The sequence below is a fragment of the Mirounga angustirostris genome, unplaced genomic scaffold (genome assembly GCF_029215605.1).
Source record: "Mirounga angustirostris isolate CCGP_5_RB_7025 unplaced genomic scaffold, mMirAng1.0.hap1 SCAF_7, whole genome shotgun sequence".
Taxonomy (NCBI): domain Eukaryota; kingdom Metazoa; phylum Chordata; class Mammalia; order Carnivora; family Phocidae; genus Mirounga; species Mirounga angustirostris.
The window spans coordinates 41,271,855-41,296,849 of record NW_026991715.1 but is presented as its reverse complement, the minus strand read 5'-3'; the positions used below and the strand labels follow the sequence as shown (position 1 = coordinate 41,296,849).

The following is a 24,995-nucleotide window of genomic DNA, read 5'->3' as shown; positions in this document are numbered from 1 at the left end:
TGAGCCAGAAAATTGCCAAAGCTAAGGAAGGGTGTGAAACTGACTCAATGACAGTCAATTAGAAGCTTTGTTCTGTAAAAGTAGATGGGTGTGACTCCTTGACTGACAAACAGAAGATTGTTGGGGAAAAGTCCCTTTAACTGGCAGAACCAAGAGCTTTTTAACACAATGCTGTGACAAGGGTGAAACCGAACTGAGCATTTGAAGTACTGCCATCCACACCCTTATGTAAAGCTTTTCTATACCTTGTAAAGTATTTGTTTGCCTTCATGTAAAATCACTGCAGTTAAAAAAAGTGACATTGAACTGAGCTTCTAAGTCCTCTCCTATCTATTACCTAATTACAGTCCCAACCGGAGACAGGCATTATTAGTTCTACAGAGGAAGAAACCAAGAGTTAGAGAAGTCAAATCTCTTTTTTAGCTAGTGTGTGAAAACAAACAGAAAGTCACAGAATTGGGGCATGTTGGAAAACGAAACCCACATGTCTCCTGATAAGAAAGTAGAAATTAGGCTTATTTCCTGTCCGGAAACCAGATATAATCACTGTTTTGTAAACCTGATAGGACGTGCCCTTGAATTCTCTGGCAGTACACTGTAATTTTCAAAGGCAGGTGTGAAATTTATTAATCTGTTAGATCTTTCTCTGTGATGATTTTAAAGATCCGTGGATGTAAATGGAGCACTTGAAAGCCTGCTGACATATAGAGAGTCTATATCTTGTTTAACAGCCAGAATATTAAAGACTCTTTGGATCTTCTTCCCATCTCAGCCTCAATACTCACAGATGTCAGGCATTCAGAGAAAGTTAACCCTATCCTTCTCTTCCCTAAAGTTCCACCATTTATAGTAATAATGAAGGCAGCCACATGACATTATTATTATTATTACTTTAAGTTAGATTGTCGCATTTAGTAAGAGTCTCTGTACATATACAAATGAAGCAATGCGCATTAAACGAATGACCTAGTTCATTCCAGGAAAGTGTTTTCTAAATTGTAAAATATTGTGCCTTATAAAATACTGTGCATTGTCCTATCATTATAATTAAGCAAATTAAGAGTCTTGAATTTAATAACTACCATAATTACCTTAACCATGCCTTTTAAGAAACTCTAGCAGATGATATGAATTAAAAAGAAAAGAAGCCATTCAGAGAGCAAGGACGATTTCACTTTAAGAAGGCAAAGAATTATATGCTTCATGAAAAGGACTGTATCTCTCTATAGAGTGGTTCTCAGGACAGCAACCAAGTGCATCCTCATCAAATCCACCTACTTGGCCTGCATGAGGATGATGATACTTACAAGAGCTCAGCACACATGGCACACTTATTGCCATGTGTTTTGCCATCAGGGCCAAGGACTGGATCATTTTCCCTTGTGCATTCAAGTCTTCCATCCTTCACATAAGGCCGAAAAGCACTACATACATCCTGAAGAACAGGGAAAAGAACTTAACATCCTGATTGTAATGCATTCCACACGGTTTTCAGAATTTTATAGTACTCAGTGCTTCTCTGCCCAATGCACACTAGCCACTTAGAGCAGTGCCAGATGCCTAGAAGTAGCTCAGTAAGTGTTGCATAATTCATGAGGTTAAGTATGGTGCTCATTTACTTATTCATTTATTAGTAAACACAGATACCCTAGCATGTGTTAGAACTAAGGCGGAACACAGTCCTTGCACTCAACTTGCTCATGATCTACTGGATGACACAAAGAGACATTTAAAATACGATGTACTAACTGCCCTGATAGGTGCTCTAGGAGCATAGAAAGGGCACCAAACCTTGACTTAGGAAAAAACATTCAGCTAGAAAAAGTCAAGTGTGACATGTCTGAGATACTCATTTCTTTCTCCTATAATCACAAGTGCACAGAATGTTAGCAAAGGGAAAAGCTATTTAAGCCAAATCTCATTTTTAGATATGGAAACACTGGTACCGTGTGGGTAAGTAATTTACCTAAGGTCTCCTGACAGCAAGTGACAGTGCTAGGGTTTCAATTCAGATTACGTGACTGAAGCATAATGCCCTTTCTACTATAAGTGTAGTTTCCTTTTGATGGATGGATGGATTGACTGATTGATTGACTGATTGATTTTTTTTTTTCATAGAAAGCAGAAATAGAGCTGAAAAGTCTAACTACCAAAGTCACCTGCTCCAGTTACAGGAACTATCAACTGCTTTTCATCTAAACAAGCAGGGCCCCATCTTAGGTAAAGCAAGAATTGCTTCCTTCCTAGTACCCCATCAAAGAAGGAAGAGGAGAGCATCTTCTTTCTCTCTGAAGTCAGCCTCCCAAGATTTCCCACCATTTTGACACTTGTCCTCACCTGCTCTGGATTATTGGTCTCACATTCCCCTTCACTTTTTATGCCAACTTGGGACCTGGTTTTACTGGAATTGAAAGTTAGTAGACACAGAAGTTTAGTATCACAGAACTTCTTACCGTTCAAAAGTAACTTATTGTCACTGTATTATAATTCTCCTTTGCCCTTGAAAACAAATGTCACATCGCATTCTTTTCCTCATTTACTCTTTCTAATGAGAGCCTGTGTTTATAACTTGGAGTTGAAGAAATAGAATTATGTTGGAGGGCTAATAAGAGTCAGGTCTATAAATATTATTTCTAGAATTTTCTTTCCTACGTCTAAAGAGGATCCATATCAGAAGAGAAGGAAAAAATACACCTTATAACTAAAAACAGCAAAGAACTATGCTGTTGTTGATGATGGTGTTTTAAATATACGAATTCAAGTTTAAATGATCTAACATCCTGCTCTATTATTCTTTGTTTGGGTTATGCTGACTAATATTTTAGTTGTCACGGAAAGTACCTTAAGTCCCAAGAATTAAGTTTATTCAGTCTCATAGAGCTTTAACGCTATCTGAAAACAAAACCATAAATGTAAAATACATTTCCTACTTTTTGAAAAGGTAAGGCAGCTTAAAACCACAGCCTCTGTATAACAATAAAAAAACAACAAAAGCAATATAAAGAGGAAAAGGATGTTATTAAAAGTTACAAGAAAAAAGTTATATCAAAAGATATCATCTGAGGGAAACAAAAAAAAAATTGAATCCCAGTGTTACTGCAGAGTCCCCTAGTAGACAAAGCTAAGGAAGAAACCCAATGAGCAGTATGGCTCTCACTGTATAATGAAGGAAGTATACCAGAAATTAGGGGTGAGACACTTAGACCTGAAGAGATTTAAAGAATCTATCACAGGATCCCCCACATAAAACATAGTAGTAATTAAATGTACAGTGTGCTCATAATAGTATTACAAAATACATATCTAATAAAACCTGTCTGTTCTCCCTATGTCTGTTTGTGTTTTCCGTTTATGTTGACCACTGGTGAGAGGTGAAGGCATCATTTCAGAGTGCATCTCTGAAAATGCAATAATGCAAGGGATCAGAGGGATTTAATTCAGTTGTATTTTGGTAGAGATACTTATTACAAGGAGGGATAACGCTTGCAGAACCCTGAAGACTGAATATTTATCATACCTTTTATTAGTTTCAAGCACTGGTTGTTATTATGTGTGCAAAAAGTGGAGAGCAGACAATTCAAGACTGAGGCCACAGGCCAGAACCTGTGAAGCAGGTGTGCCATCTTGTTGACTGACAACCGACAACCAAACTTAGCACTGAGGGTGGAGAAAGAATCAAACGGGGACAAAATGTTGGACAGTGAGATGCTTTAGCTATGTGACAAAGGTCAAATCAATGGAAAGAAGTTCAATATTGAAAGTTCCAATTATCTACTCTAATATTATAAATTACTGAGCACTAAATAAAAAAATCATTTGATGATTAAATAATTCTCTGTAAAAAAAGATATACTCCTAGATAGATAGATAGAAAGGGACAGATGTCTGTCTGTATATGTATGTGTATATAAGTGTATGTACATACATGTGTGCTTATATGTGCATACAGGTAGGTACTTAGATTTAGATCTATCAGATGTCTGTCTACTTCACAGAGACACTGATAACTCTCTGATAAACTGCATACAAAAGTGCTTTGTAAAATATAAAGTGTTGCACTTCATATTTTTTCCCTTAAGAATAGTAAAAAGAGTGGTCCTAATAATTTCTGGGTGGCTAACTTTCACAAAATGAATTGATATTTTAAAGACTGTAGGAAAAAATTGTGTCATGTACTTGTATGGAGAGCATGCTTTAGGGAGAAAGCCTGCTGCAGATACTCACGCGTTCTCGGCACACAGCGCACATTTGTTGCTGTAGGTTTTCCCGTCTGTGCCACAAAGGGCTGCGTTATCGAAGGTACACATAAAATCCCCACTTCTCTCGTCTTTCCTGAAATCATCACAATTCAACTGCAAGAGACGTTATCAAGGAACATCAAAATATAAGAGATAAAATATTCCTTAGACACATAAATACGTGAACATTTTAAACCCACAACAATATAACTTACTGGAAAACAAAACAGACTGAGGAGACTACAGTGCACGAATAACATCATGAATAACAAAACATGGCCCCAGAACAGAGACGTACTTAGATTTTAGGAGAAAGAATTGGTATTTGATTTCAGCCACTTGCTATCCGGGTGAGGTAGGCCAAGTCTCCCCTCTGAAACTTAGCATACTGTTTGTCAAATCCTGACGGCCTTCTTAGCAGAATGATAATGAGGTCTAGTGGATAAGCATAGGAAAGCTCTCTGTAAACTCTAAGCTACAATGAAGTTTTTATTATTATAGATTAGGGTAGTGATCAGGAGCCAGATTGCTGGGCTTATAATTCTAACTCTGCCACATACTGGCTGTGTGATATGGGAGTTACTTAACCCCTCTGTGCTGTAGTGTCCTTATTTGCAAAATGTGTACAATATTACTAACCTCTCAGCATTTTTTTTTAAAGATTTTTTAATGTATTCATTTGAGACACAGAGATAGAGAGAGCATGAGCAGGGGGAGAGGCAGAGGGAGAGGGAGAAGCAGGCTCCCTGCTGAGCCAGGAGCCTGATGCGGGGCTCGATCCCAGGACCCCGGATCATGACCTGAGCCGAAGGCAGATGCTCAACCATCTGAGCCACCCAGGCGCTCCACCTCTCAGCATTTTAAAGAAGTTTCAGGGTATGAATACATGCACAGCATTTATGATGGCGCGTAGCATATCATAACCCTTCACTGTTGTTATTGTTGTTGTTATTTTAAACATTTTCCTCACTGACAAGCAAGCCAATCATGAAACATGTTTTGGGGATGATGGAAGAAATCTCCAAATCTCAGCTCAAATAATATGACGCATACTTAGGGACATACCTGTATGGTGAGGAAAACAACTACACTAGGTGGTTAACTGGAGACTAGGGTTTGATTCTCACATCCGCCACCCACTCACTCCACCTCTTTGAACCTTACTTTCCTTGTCTGACAAATGGAAATTCACACCCCATCTGTCCTACAGATTTGTGCTGAGCATCAAATGAATACTTAGGAAACTTTATTTGGCAACACTATTGTGACATGAGCTAACTAAAGAAGACCTAGACTTAACTTGAATTTTGTTTCTATCCAAAAGCAAAGAATGACACTGGAGAATTTTTTAGTTATTATATTGCATGACAAAATAAATTTTTGATGTTATTGTCATAATAAAAATATTTTAAATATAGATATGGAACACTTAGAATATAGACCTGTGACCTAGTATGTTACACAATAGAAAGAATAAAAGAACAATTACAAATACATAGTGAATTTGTGAACCAAAAGGTTACATCAAGGAACACTTCTGAAAAACAATAAAAAAGGAAAAAGAATTTAAAGTAGAAAAAAAAAAGCTATGGAACATAACCCACTGTTCATGTCATCTGTTGGGGAAGAAGTTAAAATAGAGGGAAGATAAGTAATGGCTATATTTGTTATTTCATTTATTCGGTTGTTCATTTGTTCCTCAAAATCCACTATACATCTGCTAGCCTCTGGGCTTCTACTAGACGAAGACATTGCCAAAAAAAAAACCAAAAAAAAAACACCTTGGAATATATGCTCTAAGGAACTTATATTCTGATGAGAAGGTAAAGACCATAAATATGATAATTTGAAATTAAAATAAATGCTATTAAAAATAATCTGAACAATAACTAGAATGATGGCTATTTTAAATATAGTGTCAAGAAAGATCTCTCTGTAAAGGTAACATTCGAGGTAAAATGGGATTAATGAGCAGAAGCCAGCCACTGGAGATCTGAGGGAAGGACATTCCAGGCGTAGAGAACTGCAAGTGCAAAGGATCTGTGATAGGAACTAGACTGTCCTGCTTCAGGGGCACAAAGGAGTGTGGCTGCTGCGTGAGGAAAAAGCAGAGAGCAGCGGGTTTTCTCTCTAGGGTCATTTCTTTCTTTTTTTTTTTTAATTTTGTTATGTTATGTTAGTCACCATACAATACATCATTAGTTTTTGATGTGGTGATCCACGATCCACTGTTTTCGAAACTTAGCATACTGTTTGTCAAATCCTGCTGGCCTTCTTAGCAGAGTGCTCCATGCAGTACGTGCCCTCCTTAATACCCATCACCAGGCTAACCAATGCCCCCTCCCCCCTCCCCTCTAAAACCCTGTTTGTCTCTCAGAGTCCATAGTCTCTCATGGTTCATCTCTCCCTCCGATTCCCACCCCCCCATTTTTTCCTTCCTTCTCCTAGTGACCTCCATGCTATTCCTTATGTTCCACAAATAAGTGAAACCATATGATAATTGACTTTCTCTGCTTGACTTATTTCACTTAGCATAATCTCCTCCAGTCCCATCCATGTTGATGTAAAAGTTGGGTATTCATCCTTTCTGATGGCTGAATAATATTCCCTTCAACAGATGAATGGATAAAGAAGATGTGGTCCATATATACAATGGAATATTACTCTAGGGTCATTTCTGGAGAAACTAATGAAGCATGGGTGATATGGATTGATTTTATTGACTTGGGACAATCACTGCTATTCCCCTTCAGCAAAAGCAAGTGTAATACTAGGTCACAGGTGTTGGCAGGGTGATGATGGGGCAGATAAAAAGTGCAGCTGTGAGGCCCTGAGAACAGGTGTGGGTATTTACTCCTCCTCCCCCGCCTCCCCCTCCAAACTCCAAGGACTGGTAGGTCACAACCTACAGAGAACACCTCTTCCTAATGCTAACAGTTTCTGAGAGCTTACAGATGGATTCCTAACCTGATTGGAGTAGCAACAAACTGGTTCCAGAACCTTCTGATCTAGGCTTCATCCCTTTTCCTATCCTTATACTCCCCAGGAGAGGCAGAGACTGAATGTAGCCTTGAACACCATCTCACTCACTGTAGCAGAAAAAAATAACTAAAGCTATTATGGAATGTAGAGTAGAAATACTTGTATATGTAAGGAACAAAACATAAAAGAAATATGGTAATGTGAGCAATAGTATCAGTTGAAGCAGAATTATCAAAATGCATAGAAAAATGATTTTTCAAGACTGTAACTATGCTTTAGAGAGATAAGAGAAAATATCTGCAATATGAAACCAGAAAAAAAGAAGCTATAATGGGAAAAAAGTGGAAGTTTTAGACATAGAAAGTATTTAAATGGTAATAAATAAAACAATAGAAATAATAAAAGTAGGATAGGTACATGTACCTAAGGAATTTGTAAACCAGAAGATTAGATCAAGAAACTCTCAGAGAAGCAATGGTAAAGGAAAATGAATTCAAAATAGAAGCGAAAACCTAAAGAACATGGTGAATAGAATTAGAAGTCCTAAAAAGGAGGCAACCATATATAGGAAAAATATTTGAAGAAATAGGGAACATTTCTAGAATCAATGAAAAATGAAAAAACAAAGAAATAGAGAAATAGCCATAGCAACTCAAAGATAGAATCTGGTCAATAACAAATTAGAGAGGTTTAGGGATTTTTAACCAAATAAAAGCAAGCTAACATATGTTAGGGGAGAAGATACAGATATTAACAATAAACAAAGACATTAGTAATAGTGATGATAAATAATTATAAATATGGATATTTGGCTGGGGGAGTCATATTAAGAGCAAAAACAGATATGCAGCATTTAACTCATCATCAAAGAAAAGCTGGAAGGAAGAAACTACTTTTAAAATAATTTTTTAAAAATATGAAAAATTAGGAGAATCAAGTTCTAGTACAACAGAAATAACAACTGTAAATGAGCTAAACACACAAATTAAAACAAAATTTGTGGTTGGATTTTAAAAAACAGGATCAAACCAGGTATGGATGATAAGAGAAAATTAAAATTAAAGAGCACACAGATATTAAAACAATAGGATAAGAAAAGATATGAGGTAAAAATGAATGAGAAGAAAACAGATGCAGTAACATGAATACTAAAAATATAGAATTCAGCCCAAAATGCAGCATAAGTGACAAAGGACACTATATAAAGTAAAAGGAAAAACAGAACATGAAGGTATAATAACCACTGAGCATTCATTCCCTTAATAATACAGGCTCTACCTCCGTCAGACTGCAACCAAAAAAATGTGATAGAATTAGATAAATCAGTAACTGGACTTAGGGATTTTAGCATATACTTCTGAGAAATTGATAGATCAAGGAAAAAATTAAGATGCTTAAGCCATTAGATTTTTATAGAAAACTACATCCAAGGAACAGCAAATGAACATTTTTTCCAAGACATAGGAAACACTTATAAAAGTGGAATATTTATTAGACCACTAAGAAAGTCTTAGGAAAATTTCAAAGGACTGATATCATATGGTCTATGTTCTCTGCCCAAAATTCAGTAAAATCAAAGTTAATTTAAAATAGATGAAGTGCAATATATTTGAAAATCAAATAATGTATTACTTGGAAGGGAGGAAAATTAAGGAATGTTTGCAAAGAATGACAAATGGAAACACTTCCAGCACAAATCTTGAGATAGATGATCATTAATACCTTCACCTACTCTTGTCATGGAATCTTAGAAGTTAAAATTTTAAAGACTAGGTATTGCTCAATCCATTACAAAATGTGCAGCAGAGCAAACATAAAGAAATAGGTATAAGTGACACAGAAAACAAAAATAATTGAGAAGATTAACAAAAAAGCTGATATTCAGATTTCTATGACAATTGATAAGAGAAAGAGAAGATGGAAATAAAAATACACGCAATGATAATTGAAAATAACTGTATAAAACTTGAGATATACATACAATAAAAGCATATTATCAGTATCTATATGCTAAAACATCTGAACACCAAAATAGAGATGTGGCGACAAAAAAAAGTGTAAAATACCTACAGTGGTTTAATAAGAAAAGTTGAACAGACCAATAGCATTAATCCCATTGATATATGGGTCTGAGATATTCCTTCCCCAAAATGCCCAAGTACTAATAGCTTTAAAATCCATTTTTCTAAACTGTTAAGAAAAAAGGGAAACTTGTATTGAGTAATAATAATTTACAAGTTATTCCAAAAATTGAGAAGGTATGTGAACTGAAAAACAATTGTAGACAGTTTTATTGAGGTTTTACTTACATACCATAAAATTCATGAATTTTAAGTGTACAATTCAATGATTTTTGGTAAATTTATGGAGTTGTATGGCCATCACCATAACCCAGTTTTAGAATATTTGTCACCCTAAGAGTTTCCCCTGTGCCTGTAAATTAACTGTAAATAGTTAATCCCCGTTCCCAGCTCTAGCCTTAGGCAGCCACAGAATTTTCTGACTATAAATTTACTTTTTCTGGATATTTCTTATAAATGGAATCATAAAGATGCAACTGTTTGATTCTGGCTTCTTGTACTTTGCAAAATATTCCTGAGGTTCATCCATGTCATAACAGTATCAGTGGCACTTTCCTTTTATTCCTGAATAATATTTCATTCTGTAAATGTAGCTCATTTTGTTTATCCATCACCAGCGGACCTTCAGACATGTAGATTGTTTCCAGTTTTGGATTATTAAAGAGAATGCTGTTATGAATATTCACATGCCTGGCTTCGGATGGACATATGTCTTCACTTCAGTGGGGTAGATTCCTAGGACCAAATTTGTTAGGTCATATGGTAAATTTGTGTTTCACTTCTTAAGAAGCTGCCAGACTGTGTTCCAATGTAGTTGCACTCTTGAATACTCCTTCCTGCCATCTGTAAGTGTTCCAGTTTGTCCACAACCTTAACAACATTCTATATTTTCTGTTTTTATGATTTACAGCCATTCTTGTGGGTGTGTAATGGCACCTCATTGTGGTTTTAATATGCATGCCCCTACATAATAATAATGTAAAACATCCTTTTAAGTGCTCACTAGCCATTAAGATGTTTTTAGTGTAATGGCTTCTAATTGAGTTATCTTCTTATAAATGAGTTGTAAGAGTTCCTTACATATTGTAGATAGAAGTCTTTTACCCCATATATGAGTATTTTCTCCCAGTCCATACTTGCTTTTCTATTGTCTCAATGATTTCATTTGAAGCCCAAATGTTTGTACAGGCATACTTTGGAGACACTGCATGTTTGGTTCCAGACCACTGCAAAAGGCAAATATTGCAATAAGGCAAGTCAAATGCATTTTCTGGTTTTCCAGTACATGCAAAAGTTATGTTTATACTATACTGTAGTCTATTAAGTGTGCAATAGCATTATGTTTAAAAAATACAATGAACATACCTTAATTAAAAGATACATTTTTTGCTAAAAATTTCTCATCAGCCTCTGAATTTTCAGTGAGTCTTCATCTTTTTGCTAGTCGAGGGTCTTCTTTCGATGTTCATGACTGCTCACGGATCAGGGTGGTGGTTGCTGAAGGTCGGTGTAGCTGTTGCAATTTCTTAAAATAAGGCAACAATGAAGTGTGCCACATCGATGAACTCTTCCTTTCATGAATGATTTCTCTGTGGCATGTGATGCCGTTTGACTGCATTTTACCCACAGCAGAACTTCTTTCAAAATTGGAGTCAATCTTCTCAAACCCTGCCACTGCTTTCTCAACTAAGTTTATGGAATATTCTAAACTTTTATTGTCATTTCAACAATCTTCACAGCATCTTCACCAGGAGTAGATTCCAGCTCAAGAAACCATGTAAGTGACTCCTCAGGGTGTGCAAGTGGTGCAGTTGGTTAAGCTGCCTGACTCTTGGTTCTGGCTCAGGTCATGATCTCAGGGTCCTGGGATGGAGTCTCATGTTGGCCTGTGCACTCAGTGAGGAGTCTGCTTGAGATTCTCTCTTTCCCACTGCACCTCCCCCTGCCCCCCCCAAATAAATGAAAAAAATATTTAAAAAAGAGAAGTGACTTATCATATATTCATTTTATCACGAGATAAATGTAATTCAGTCATAATCAGCCTCCATTTCTAATTCTAGTTCTCTATTTCCACCACATCTGTAGTTGTCCCCTCTGATGAAGTCCTATATCCCTAAAAGTCATCCATGAAAGTTGGAATCAACTTCTAAACTCCTGTTAATGTTGATACTGTATTTTGACCTCTTCCCATGAATCACGAATGTTCATAATGGCATCTAGAACAGTGAATTCTTTCTAGAGGTTTTCAATTTACTTTGCCCAAAGCCATCAGAGAAATTGCTATCTATGGGAGCTAAAGCCTAACAAAGTATATTTCTTAAATAATAAGACTTAAAGTCAAAATTACTCCTTGATCTATGGGCTGCAGAATAGATGTTGCATTAGCGGCCATGAAAACAACATTAATCTCATTGTACTTCTCCACTGAAGATCACTTATCACAGATAACCACAACAAACTTATAATAATGAAATTTTGAAATATTATGAGAATTACCAAGATGTGACACAGAGACATAAAATGAGCAACTACTATTGGAAAAATGGTATCAATAGTCTTGTTTGATGCAGGATTGCCACAAACCTTCAATTTGTAGAAAATGTCTGAGAAGCACAATAAAGCAAAGTGCAATAAAATGAAGTATGCCTGTAATTTTGATAAAGTCCAACTTAGCAATTTTGTATTTATGGATCAGCCTTCTGGTTTCATATCTAAAAACTCTGTCTAACCCAAATTCATGAATTTCTTCTGCTACATTTTAGCCCAGAAATGTTATAGTTATGGCTCTTAAATTTGAGACTCCAATCCATTTTGAGTTAATTTTTGTGGATGATGTAAGGTAAGAATCTAAATTTTTTTAATGGATATTAAATTTTCCTAGCATTTGTTTATCTTGACAAGTTAGTCAAATATTTGACCATAAATGTAAAGAAGATCAATTCCATTCCACTGTACTGATTTTTATGCCTGCCCTTGAACCAATAACACACTGTTTTGTTCACTGTCATTTTATAATATGTTTTGAAGTCAGTTACAGTTAGGTGTCCCAACATTTCTACATAAACATTAAAATCAACTTGTCGATTTCTACCAAAAAAAAAAAAAAGCCAGGATTTTTGTAGGGGATATGTTGAATTTATAGATTAATTTTGGAAGAATTGCCATCTTGATAATAATTTTTGGATTGTTCATTGCTAGTATACACAAATACAATTGAGTTTGCATTACTGATTTGTATACTGAAATCTTGCTAAACTCATTTATTAGTTTCTTGCTAAACTCATTCTCTAGTTTCTTTATATGGATGCTTAGGATTTTCTATATATAGTATCATGTACCTACAATGAAAAACATTACTTTCCTTCCAAGAAGAATGTCCTTAATTGATTAAGAAATTTTGCCTTATTATATTGGCTATACTCTCCGGTTCAATGTTGAATAGAAGTGGTGTGTTGAATAAAAGTGGTGAGAGCAATCATCTTCACTTTCTTCTCAGTCTTAAGGTAAAAGTATTCATTCCCTAACCATTAAGTATGATGCTAGTTATAGCTTTATCATAGATGTCCTTTATCAGCTGAGGAAGTTTTTAACTATTGGTAGTTTTTGTGCATGTGAGTGTGTGTGTGTGTGTGTGTGTGAGAGAGAGAGAGAGAGAGAGAGAAAGAGACACAGGGAGAGTTTTTTTTTTATCTTGAATGACTGTTGGATTTTGTTAAATGCCTTTTCTGCATCTATTGAAATAATGACGTAGTTTTGTCTTTATCAATATGGTGTACTAGATTTACTGTTGTTAAACCAACTTTTCTTTCCTAGAATAATACCCATTCGGTCATGGTTTTATCTTTTTGTTGTTGTTGTTGTGGATTCTGTTTGCTAATATTTTGTTAAATATTTTTCTATGTATGTTTATGAGTAATATTTGTCAGTAGTCTGCTGTAGTTGTGATATCTTCCTTCGGATTTTGTATCAAAATAATACTGTCTGGTAAGTGTTATTTCTTCTATTTCCTGAATCAGTCTATAAAAGATTAATATTATTTCTTCTTTCAATATTTGGTAGGGGTCATCAACAAAATCTGAACTTTTCTTTCACTTAATCATGGATTCAATTTGTTTATTTGCTATACATCTATTTTGATTTTTTATTTCCTCTTGGGTCAGTTTTTAGTAATTCATGTATTTCTAAGAATTTGTCTATTTCATGTCGGTTGTCTACTTTTTGGGCACAAATTTGTTCATAATATTCTAATATAATCCTTGTAATTTCTCTAGGGTATATATTGGTATTTCATATTTCATTCCTGATTTTGGTAATTTTTGTTTTCTCTCTCTCACTTTTTTTTTTTTAGGTCAATTTTTCCAAAGGTTTGCCAGCTTTTTAATCTTCTCAAAGAACAAACATTTGGTTTATTAACTTTCTATTATTTTAATGTTTTGTATTTTATTGATTTCTGCTCTAATCTTTATTATGCCCCTCCTTCTGCTTGGTTGATGTTTAGTTTGCTCTTCTTTTTCTAAGTTTCTTAATGTAGAAGTTAAGATTATTAATTTGTGACCTTTCTTCTTGTCTGATTTAGGTATTTAAAGCTCTATACATGCTTTAGCTAAACTCATAAGTCTCAAATTGTGTTTTTTGTATTTATTCAGTTCAAATTATATTCTAATTTCTCTCAAGATTGTTTCTTTTATCCACCAGTTATTTAGAAGTATTCTACTTCTTACTGTCCAAATATTTGGGGATTTCCCTAATTTCTTCCTCTTGTTGGTTTTCTATTCAACTCTATTTTTCAGAAAACATACTTTGTATGATTTTATTCTTTTAAATTTATTGAGATATATTTTATATCCTAGTATTTAGTATTCAGTCTTTTTGTAGATTGTTTCATTGTTCCTTGAAAAGAATGTACCTTCCACAATAATTGGGGAAACACTCTCTATATTTCAGTTAGTCCCTAGTGTTGTTCAAGTATTCTATATCTTTGATGATATTTTGTCTAGTTCTATCAATTTTTAACAGTAGAATATTAAAATTTCTAACTATTATTGTTGAATTGTCTATTTCTTCATTTAATTATAGCATATCTGGTTTCATACATTTTGAGCTTCTGTTAGTAGGAGCATATACATTCATAATTGTTATATCTCCTGGTGTATTAATACTTTTAAATTACAAAATGTCCCTATTTGTCTCCAATAATATTATTTGCCTTAAGGTCTATTTTGTAAGATGGTAATATAGCAAATACTGCTCCTTCATGTTATATTTGACATGGTATCACTCATCATTTCATACCTCTTGTGTCTTTGGATTTAAGGAGTATGTAATGGAGATAGTTTATAGTTGCTTTTTTTAATCATACAAAAATCTCCACCTTTTGATTAGAATATTTAAATCATTTACATTTAGTATAATTATTGATATATTTATATTTGCTACATATCTATTTGTTTTCAAAATGCTCTTGTCCTTTTCTACTTCTTTATTCCTCCACTACTGCCTTCTTTTTGGTTAAATATTTCTAGTGTGTCTTTTTAACTCTTGTGTTGATTTTATATATTTATTATATATGTCATTTTCTTGCTGGTTACTCTAGTAATTGCAATATGCCTCCTAATTTATCACAATCTATTACAGATTAATATTTAATTCTGTTAAAATATAGAAACTTTGCCCTAATACAGCTCTATTTCCTTTATTCCCCTTTGCACTATAGTTATCTTAAATATTTTATCTATATACCCAATAAAACAGAATTGTAATTATTGCTTTATGTAATATTATATCTTTAAAAGAAACTAGGTGAGGGGCACCTGGCTGACTCTGTCAGTAGAGCATGGGACTCTTGATCTTGGGGTTGTGAGTTCAAGCCCCACATTGGGTGTAGAGATTACTTGAAAAAATAAAATCTTTAAAAAATTAAAAAAAAAAGAAACTAGATGAAAATAAGGGAAGTATACTTACAAAGTAGTTCATATTAACCATATATTTATCATGTCTGGTGCTTTTCATTTCTTTCTGGAAGTCCAAGTTACTATCTAGGAGTCATTTCCTTTCAGCTAAAGGACTACCCTTATTATGACTTAGTAAGACAGGTCTGAAGGCAACAAATTTTCTCAGATTTCATTGATTTGGAAATATCTTTACTTGACTTAATTTTTATAGATTAATCTCGGTGGATATAGAATATTGATAAACATTTTTTTTTTTTTCTGTCAGGACTTTGAGCATGCCATTCCATTGTCTTCTGGCCTTCACTATTTTAGATGAGAAGCCAGTCATTAATTGTAACCAGTATAAAGAATGTGTCATTTTTCTTTTGCCACTTTAAAAATTTTCTCTTGATTTCAACATTTTGATCATGATAGGCCTAAGTTTCAATCTCTTTATATTTATCCTATTTGGGACTTGCTGAAATTCTTGAATGTAATGAGTAATTACATCCCTATTTGGGACTTGCTGAAATTCTTGAATGTAATGAGTAAAGAAAATAAAAATTCTTTCTTATGCAAACTCAAAGCTGCTTTTAACCTCTCTACTGAATTGTATGCTTGTCAACTCCAGAATTTCCATTTGAGATATATACCTTTGTCTATCTCCATCTCTAGCTCCTGAAAATTTCTATTTGTTTATTCATTGTCATACTTTCCTTTAATTACCCAACTATGGTTTTCTTTAGTATTTGAACATTTTTAAAATAGCTGCTTCAAGTCTTTGTGAAATCTAACATCCAGAGACACTTAGATAGTTTCCATTGGCTTTTCCTTCCCTGAGTATGGGTCATACATTCCAGTTATTTTCGTATTTCGTAATTTTTGTTGAAGATCGGAAATTTTGGATAATGATTTCACTATAAAGATTATTTTTGTTGTTTTATTGTTTATTTGCATCTTTGGCTGGGCTCTCTGATTTCTTGCTGTCCCACAGTGTATAGCTGTTGATGTGTCTGCTATGAAAATGTTTATAGCTTTTATTTTTTTAAGACTGGCTCTCTAGGTTTTTCTTTCTCTATCTCTATAACTTAGTGATTGGCCAATGATTAGACACAGTTTGGGCTCAAACACCTCAGGCTAATAAGGCTTCTATTGCATGGGGGAGGGCATTCAAAATTCAGGATATAGTTACATCTACCCCAGCATTTGCTTTCCACTGGGATTTTTTCATGTGTGTTTTCTTTTTCTTTCTTTCTTTTTTTTTTTTTCTGGTGCAAAAAAGGTGGTTTTATTAAAGAACAAGGACAGGACCCGTGGGCAGAAAGAGCTGCTTCATGTGTATTTTCTAAGTGCTTGTGCACGGTCTTATGCAGCTAAAACTTTGTGAATTGCTTGGTCCCTCTTTGCTCTCTGCTGCCCATGTGTGAAAACTCAGCCAGAAATAGACTTGCCTCAACTATGCTGTAACTTTAGGCCACTATCCTTACTCTTATTGAAGATCATGACAGCCACTGAAAACATCTCTGGAAATGATTGTTGCCCACTACTCTAAATTACTTTAATAAAGACAGTGCAGTTCCTGACCCTCATAGCCTGCCTTAGGAAGGTAGACCCTCCATACCAACCAAGCAACAGAAATGAGATGGGAGTATCCCTAAACAAGAACATCACAGACCCCCCATTGTTCCAGTTAAAAATTTAGCAGTTTTTCAAGCACACATGCTTGTCAGAGTGTCATAGGCTAGTCAGAGTGACTCAATTTCCAGAGTGCTATAACGGTTGTTTTGGTCAATTTTGTCTCAATTTATAGTTGTTTTTTGGATAAAGGATTTGCTGACCTCCTTATTCAGCCATAACCTTAGGTGCTACCTCTCAGGGTAATTTTATATTGATTTCAAAACCAGACAAGAATAATTAAAAAGAGAAAAGTATACACTCGTTTTACTTATGAAAATAGTTTCAGATTTTTTAAATGAAATACTAACTATCCAAATTCAACAGTGTATTAAAAATGTATTATGGTTAAGTATGATTTACCCTAAGAAAATATTAATAGTTTAACATAAGCAAATTTATCAAGAAATTTATTACATTAATAGACTGAAAAAGAGAAATCAGAAAATTATTTTAACAGTTGTAGAAAAGACATTTGGTAATGATCAAAAGAGATTCAGGAGATTAAGAACAGAAAGGAATTTTCTAAACTTGCTAAAGTTTATTTATAAAACACCTACAGTAAGCATAGTTAATGGAGAAACTCTAGATATATTCCTTTTAATATATGAAGAGAGGGCAAGCTGATATTCATTATCATCACTACTGTTTAACTATGGAATTCTAGATCCTGGCCAATGATATAAGAAAAGAAAAAGAAATAAAGGAGTGAGAAAATGGAAAAGGAAGTTATAAAACACCTATTATCTCCTTTTATGCAGATAATGTGATCAACTACCAAGAAAAAAAATGATAGAATTAATAAACTATCAGAATCAACACAAGATATCATAAAGCTGTTCAATGTAAGATCAACCTGTAGAAATCAATAGAATTTGTCTATACCAACAATAACCAGATAGAAATACCATAAACAACAAAATACCAAACAAAATATCAATAAAATGACAAATTTTCTAGGTATTAGCAAAAATTATAAAAATCTGTGGAGAATACTTAATAGATTTCATAAAGTAGACAGAAATTATTATGAATTAATGATAAGGTATTCTGTGTTCTTGAGTTGGGCAAGCTAATATTATAAAAAGGTCAATTTTACTCAAATTAATTGATAAATTCTTTGTATCCCTAATCACTTTGGGTTCCCAAACTCAAGTTGGATTTTACATAAACTCAGTAAACTTTTTATTTCAAGTATATGGGAAAATATATGTCTATGTATAGGTAAGTGAACTTGGAAAAAGATGAATTAAGAAAGGGGACCTGCCTTATTAATTATTAAAGCAATGAGCTCATCTGAACAGACTAGGGAACTTAGAAGCACACATATACACATGTATGAACTTAATATCCTACATAGTTGGCAACCTACATCAACGAGAAACATTGAATAAATGAATCAATCAATTTAAAAAATAAAATTCTCTACATGGACCAAATACATTAAAGATTATGAGGAATTGGACTATGGGTGATAGAAATGAAAATGGTGAAAAAAAGTCATATTTGAGATAGACTTTGGAGACAATACCAATGAGAGTTGTAAATGGATTGGATATTAGAGTTGGAAAGTGAAAAAATGACATACTAGTGAAGAAGAAATTGGCGACGCAAGTGAGAAAGGCTGTCTGTAGGAGGAAAATTCTTGAACAGGAAGAGCACCTTATTCTGAAAGTGAGCATCAGGGTTGATTTTTGATGGGAAGAATCTAAGCAGAGAAAGTAGTAGATTTTTCTCTCTTATGGGGGAAAGTAACAACAAAAATAGTGTAATAGCATGAACTCATTCAAACACAAACAAGTAAAAGTCTAAACAGAAATTACCCGAAGGGCCTGCAGCCAAATATGGACTACCTTAATTTGTAAGTAAGTACATTCCTAGGTAGCAAAACAAGTAATCATGACTTAAGAGGTAGAAATTATAACTCAGGCACAAAATGATAACAGAAAGGTATAATGTCTTAGAATTCCAAAATTTTATTTCTTAAAAATCTTATTTGATTAAAATTCAACATTTACATCTGACTAGCAATATTTAGAAATAGTTTTGTTAGAATTGGTATGTATGTGTATTTCATTTTTTCATTTGTCATTGGCTTGTGTTTTATATCTTAAAACATCATTGATCAGTTTCTCATGAAGGAAAAAGATGGGGAGGAGAGGGTGGAGAAGGAGAATAGACCTTAGTGAATGAGCCTCTCTCTAAATGTGACAGCTAAAGGCAGAATTGGAACTTATCAGGAAATTTTCTGATCTTCAGAGATTTTGTAGAGCACAGAAGCTGCTCGCTGTTGCTCAGATAAAGCATTTGCAGTGACTGACGAATTGAGCGGTGACTGTGTTATTGTTTTAAAAGTGAAACCAGTTGAGTTCAAGCAAAGAATGTGGTTGAGTAGATTTACTGTGCAGGCTAAGATTCTCAGACATTCCTAAGTAACACTGACGGGGAAAATTTTAGCTTGGTAAGTCCAGGGATGTTACAGTAATTTGGGTGTGTCTCCCCTGACTGATTGTTTTAATTATGTGTCAGGGACAGGAGAGGAGGAACAGAAAGAAGAAACTACCCAGGAGACCTGGGGTGATATGAATAGTTGTCAGGATTCCTAGTGATAACCCCCAGCTTTGTCAATAGCTTACGGTGACACAGTGTAGGCCAGAAATTTCCCTCAGTCCAGGTCTAGGATTTTTATTTTTTTGTAGAAATTTTAAAAATTACAAAGTGAAATCATTGTGTGGGGGTTTGCATCTGTATGGTTTCTTTCATTTTATTCCATTTTTTATTAAAAACCATTTTTTAACCACAGAATAGTTTTCTCAAACAAATATTAGCCTGTTTTCCAAAGTGCAAAATAGATATAAATAAGCAACTCTAGTTGAGTTAGGGAAACTCTCTAGGTGTCAGAAAGGACATGCCGTAGGAAGTAAAAGAAAAAAGAAATAAAATGAATCAGATGCTTGCTAACATATGTTAAACACTGTATTTGGCTTTTTAAAGTTAGTTTCTCATTTGATCCACATTCCTTTTCATGGATGAAAAAAATGAGACCCCAGAGATACATAAATTGTCCAAGTGATACAGAGAGTAAGTAAGAATTCTGACATTTGAAATTAGTTCTGATAGTTCCATGAAGGTTCTTGTTGAAGCTGAGACAGGACAGGAAGAATGAGAAATGACCATGGAAGGCAGACATCACACTGACTTACTCCACCTCTTAGTGTCTGTCAGTGCCCTGAGTGTTTTCTGAGAGTTGGGTCATGGGTTGGGCATATGGACGAGATGTACCAGAGATTTAGCCTACCCCTGGACTAAGCCATGTTCCCTCCCTTCTAAGTAGTTGGCTTCACAACAGGTATGACCTAGTAATTAGGAAATAAACAGATAGCTCTAAATAGAGTCAAACATAATCTTGAAAGCAATTACAACAAGTTGACTTCAAATAATCTCACCTCTTCTGGGGCAATGGCCGGGGAGGCTCTTGTTAAATAGCCGGCCCTTTTCTGGGATTTTGCGTCTTTTTCCCTGGAAGACAGCAGGAAGTAGCATAGCTTAGACATGCTTTCCCAATTTGGGGGAAAGATTTAGCAGACATGTCAACCTTAATTTTGACTCTTTTCCTCAGCTCAATCTAGTGTAGCAGATGTGGAGGTGGTACATGCAGAAATTAGCTCAGGTACCATAAGTCTCTCCTCGGTGCTGAAAAATATCTCAGACATGGCTCTACAGGAGGCAAGAATCTCTACCTTTAACCACACAACCAACAGACTACTCCCCGACCCCTTTAAAAGCTTCCAACATCCAGGTGGTAACCAACTCTAAAACCCATCTCTGCCATCGTTGGAATAGTCTCTTTGAAATACCATATTCACACTGAACCAAAATCTATCTGCCTGTTTTGGTTCTGGTTCTAAACTGTAAGGTCCCACAGAGCAAACTCAGAAATTTAAGGAGAGCTTTTATGCCTTGTACATGTCCTTTCCAGTTTAAGAAACCAAGATTTTTCCAACATAAGTTAAATAGGTAATAAAAAAAATAATTGAGTTAGTGCCTTCAAATAGATAACCTCTCTTATATGTCTCAAGGCAGTTTATTTTTGTTTTAAATTATTTTTCAGTAAATGTACTATATTCATAGTTTCAGTCCCCTTTCAAGACACCCTATATAACAAGAAGGAAGCTTTATAGTAAATAATACATCTGCTGGTTTACATTCAGCTTTCAAAAGAATAAGAAAAAATTGCTCAGCTTGCCCTGGGTCTCCCTCATCCCCACCCCCTAAATCTTGCCCTTCTTCCTCCATCTTCCACAATTTCTTCACTAGGCGCAGCATGTGTGATCACAGCTTCATTATCCCAATATTATTGACTAGGTCAAATTAAATCCCCTGAAACATACTCCCTGGCATTTAAAAACTAATTAGAACAACACAATTATCTTGAATGGATAAGCTTAGTATTGGCTTGGTATCAGTGTTGAAGTTTTGATGGTGGTCACAAATTAAAGATGACCTCCTTGTTCAAAAACAGATTAGAACACTCTGATTTGAGGATTTTCAATGGATAACAAGCCTTTTTTCACCTTTGGGTGTCACTGAAGAGAAGGAAAGAAGCTAAGAAGCACTGCATAGATGTCAGTAAACCTCCAGGACACTCACCCTTCCTGAGCTGCAGGGAGGTGCAAGCTAAAATCAGTTCTTTAGACTATGTCATCCTAGCATAATCCGAAATGTCTAAAGACGCTGGCAACTCACAGGATCAGGGTGTGTCCTGCTAAAGTCTTTCTACTGGTTGGCGGCCATAAGGAGAGTTTGGCATCTTTCCCGGGGGGGCTTTTCTCAGTCCCGAGGACACAACAGAGTCAGGGCTTAACAAGAATTAAGAATTCTTTTTTTCTCAGAGTCAGGAAACTCAAATTGGAGCTACTTCCTCAAAAGACTATTAAGTGCTACATAAGGTATTAACCCTGGACCCTCTGGAATGCTTTGGAATACCATTTGAGTGATTGTTAAAATCTTTTCTGGTAGGTGGCACTTATCCAACTTCACCTGATAAGAGGTATCAGAGTGATCTGCTAAGCATTTTTATTTAATCTTTTAGAGTTAGAAAAATACATTTGACAGAATATAAAAAGAATACATTTACTGGTCCAGAGAATAGCTGGGAACTCAAACACTTCAAGAGGACTTTTACTCACAATATCATTTTGCACGTGGCACATCTGTTGATGAAGGCTATTCCATCAGGGCTCTGAAAAAGTTTTTTATTTTGGGAACAAAATAATTTTCCATTTTTCATTAATGCCCGATACTCATCGCACGTTTCCTAAGGAAAAGATGAAAAAAAAGCGTGTTTACTGAGATCTCATCAAAGCAAGACTTTACCTTCTAAGAACTTCCTTGAGCAATACTATTTAAAGACCAATACCTGCTTTGTATAGAAGCCATTCACTCAGTCTACACAAATAACATAAACAAAAACAATGACTGGATTGTCCATCTACTTAATAAGCTTTCTTCCAAAAACAATTAGTGAAATGGAAAGACTTGACCTTATATTCCAGGGTTGTAGTTTACAAGCCCAATAGCCATAGCAAATTAACTTCTCAATGGCTAACTTATCCTATCTGTAAAAATAGAGGATATAATTTTATATGTCCCATACGAATTGTGAGGATTAAATATTATAAGTATGTATAACTTTCAAAGTGCTTGACACATAGTACATAATCAATAATTACATTATCCTCCCCCCTCTTCTTTCTCCTTTTTTATTATTGTTGTGATTACTATTATTGGAATATGACACATATAAAATACCTAGTACACAGTAGGTCAATAATTGCTGCCAAAAGGAACACAAAAAGATTGCTGAAAAGGTTAAGTCAATATATTTTATGGAAGGCTTGCTATATGTCCCTCTTAAAATCAATGGTGCATTTGCACTACCTCGCAAAGTACTGATTTAATATGTTATACTCCCTATTAGTTTAGAAAATCCAGTGGGCCTTTAGAGCAAGTCTTTGGAATCTAAGTTATGTGGTTTTTTGGTTTTATTTTGACTTTGCCAAAAAATAAAAAATGGGGTAACAGGGTGATTGGCATTAAGGAGGGCACGTGATGTAATGAGCCCTGGGTGTTTTACACAACTGATGAATTGCTGAACTCTTACCTCGGAAACTAATAATACACTATATGTTAAATAATTGAAATAAAAAAAAAGAATTCTGTCCAGCCTCTTATATCTTTATAATAATCATTAAATCAGTCTACAAAACTTCATTATGGTATTAATTTACTTTGCTAGGTGACACGGATATAGCTAGGTGCATGAATATAGCAATAAAGCGGAAGCATCCTTGCCTAAACTGTGCTTACCATCGAATGGATAATGATGTACTTCACCTAGCCTCATAAACATGGGAGAATTGCAGAATGATTAATGGTGAAGAAGAATAAATAAATAATATCAGAGACCAGCCCTGGGAAATTCTGCCAGTGGGGTGACCTACTAAAATATCTCTAAAATTATTATCACCAGCCAGTGATTTTTTTTTTTTAAAGATTTTATTTATTTATTTGAGAGAGAGAATGAGACAGAGAGAGAGAGCATGAGATGGGGGAGGGTCAGACGGAGAAGCAGACTCCCCGCCGAGCAGGGAGCCCGATGCGGGACTCGATCCTGGGACTCCAGGATCATGACCTGAGCCGAAGGCAGTCGCTTAACCAACTGAGCCACCCAGGCGCCCCCAGCCAGTGATCTTATCTGAGTAGCCCAGCAATAATTTCTGGCAACAGCCTGACGACTGGGCCTCTTGAGATCTGTCTGGTCTCTGACTTTACAGTATCTTATGCCAACATTGCAAGTTACTGCTTAGCTTGCCGGATATAACTGATTCTACATAGTCTAGATAAAACTTTGTCATAGAATCAGAGAGGAGCCTGGTGTTTTTTATGATAGAAACATATCCCTTGTGAGGCAGGTCTTAAGAAAGTATTGAAAACAAAGATTCATGAAACACTAGAATGAAGCTTTTTATAGTTTTCAGTGGTCAGTTGAAAAAGAACATTACCAGTGAGGATAATTCCTGAATTGGACTTCTCCAGTGTCACAATGACATGAATGCCTAATTTCTAGAAAGACCCGCCTTTTTTTTTTTTACAAATGGACAACCAAGACCCAGAGAGGTTAAGATTAATTATAATTAGTTACGATAGAACTCAATGCTGCTTTTCTGAGTGATGAAATAATCCAACGTATTCTCTTGGCAAACAGGAAAAGGCCATACAAATTGAAAGCAGGAGGTGGGTTTTCCCTGGGAAAGAAGGAATGTCCTCTCCATTACCCAACCATGAGAGAGGGTTAAAAGAAGAGCAGATCTACACCAAAAAGGCATCCTGAGGTGGGGAGATCACTTTTTAGCAAGTGTTTACTTGCAGTCTTTTGGCTTGTTTCCATTTTGTTTTGTTTTGTTATTGTTGCTGTTGTTTGTGTTTTCTCCACATGTCCCAGAAAAACTAAGGCCCTCCAGGGCCAAACTCCTTCCTTTACTGGCCCATTGTCTTCTACCGACCCTCCTTCAGCAGCATAGTAAAATCCCCCAGGAGCTGGCATCACCCCCACTCTGTGTTCGGGTACCAACAAGCTCCTTTTGGCTTTATAATAACTCTTCTGTGATGACAAACTTAGGTATATGGTAAAGATCCTTGCAGGGCACTACAGTGCTTTTCTGTGCTGTGCTGGCTCACGTTTACAATATTTAACAGGCTTTTGTGGCACTAGTAAGAACTCAAGCTATTGAATTTGGAAAACAAAAATTCCAGCACCATAAGAAAGACTAAATCAATAGTTTTCATTTCTGATGAAATAGACAAAGACTGTTGTAAGAAATATTTCCAGAGACATATTTATTTCTTTGTGTTCTTGCTTATGCCAACATAAAGGGTGGCTAAATTTATTTTTAAACTATTTTCCAGTGAAATCGAGTTTGATGGTATAAAAAGTCACGGTTGCAAAATTAAAAATATCCACCAGAATCACCACCCATTATCAAAGACTCTGAAAAAGAAAATTATGGCTTCATGCACAGTGAGATTTA

General features: G+C 35.1%; 1 protein-coding gene and 1 long non-coding RNA gene across 4 annotated transcripts in view; one reads left to right on the top strand and one right to left on the bottom strand.

Annotated features, from left to right (window-relative positions):
- The window catches only part of LOC129046349 (uncharacterized), a 36,151-nt gene extending 32,828 nt beyond the window's left edge, over positions 1-3,323 (top strand). The window contains exon 3 of the long non-coding RNA XR_008507473.2: positions 2,119-3,323. This is a non-coding gene — a long non-coding RNA (uncharacterized LOC129046349). The remainder of the gene's footprint in view (positions 1-2,118) is intronic.
- Positions 1-24,995, bottom strand: part of SPINK5 (serine peptidase inhibitor Kazal type 5) — a 74,833-nt gene that overhangs the window by 47,088 nt on the left and 2,750 nt on the right. For 2 of the 3 annotated variants that reach the window (XM_045894866.2, XM_045894849.2), the window contains exons 3-7: positions 22,095-22,222; positions 20,352-20,424; positions 4,225-4,352; positions 2,338-2,401; positions 1,308-1,435 (exon numbers count right to left, since the gene is read on the bottom strand). In XM_045894866.2, the coding sequence (XP_045750822.1) occupies positions 1,308-1,435; positions 2,338-2,401; positions 4,225-4,352; positions 20,352-20,424; positions 22,095-22,222 (521 nt within the window). Of the gene's footprint in view, positions 1-245; positions 374-1,307; positions 1,436-2,337; positions 2,402-4,224; positions 4,353-20,351; positions 20,425-22,094; positions 22,223-24,995 lie in introns of those variants that run through there. The other variant, XM_064596127.1, reaches the window with a different exon arrangement.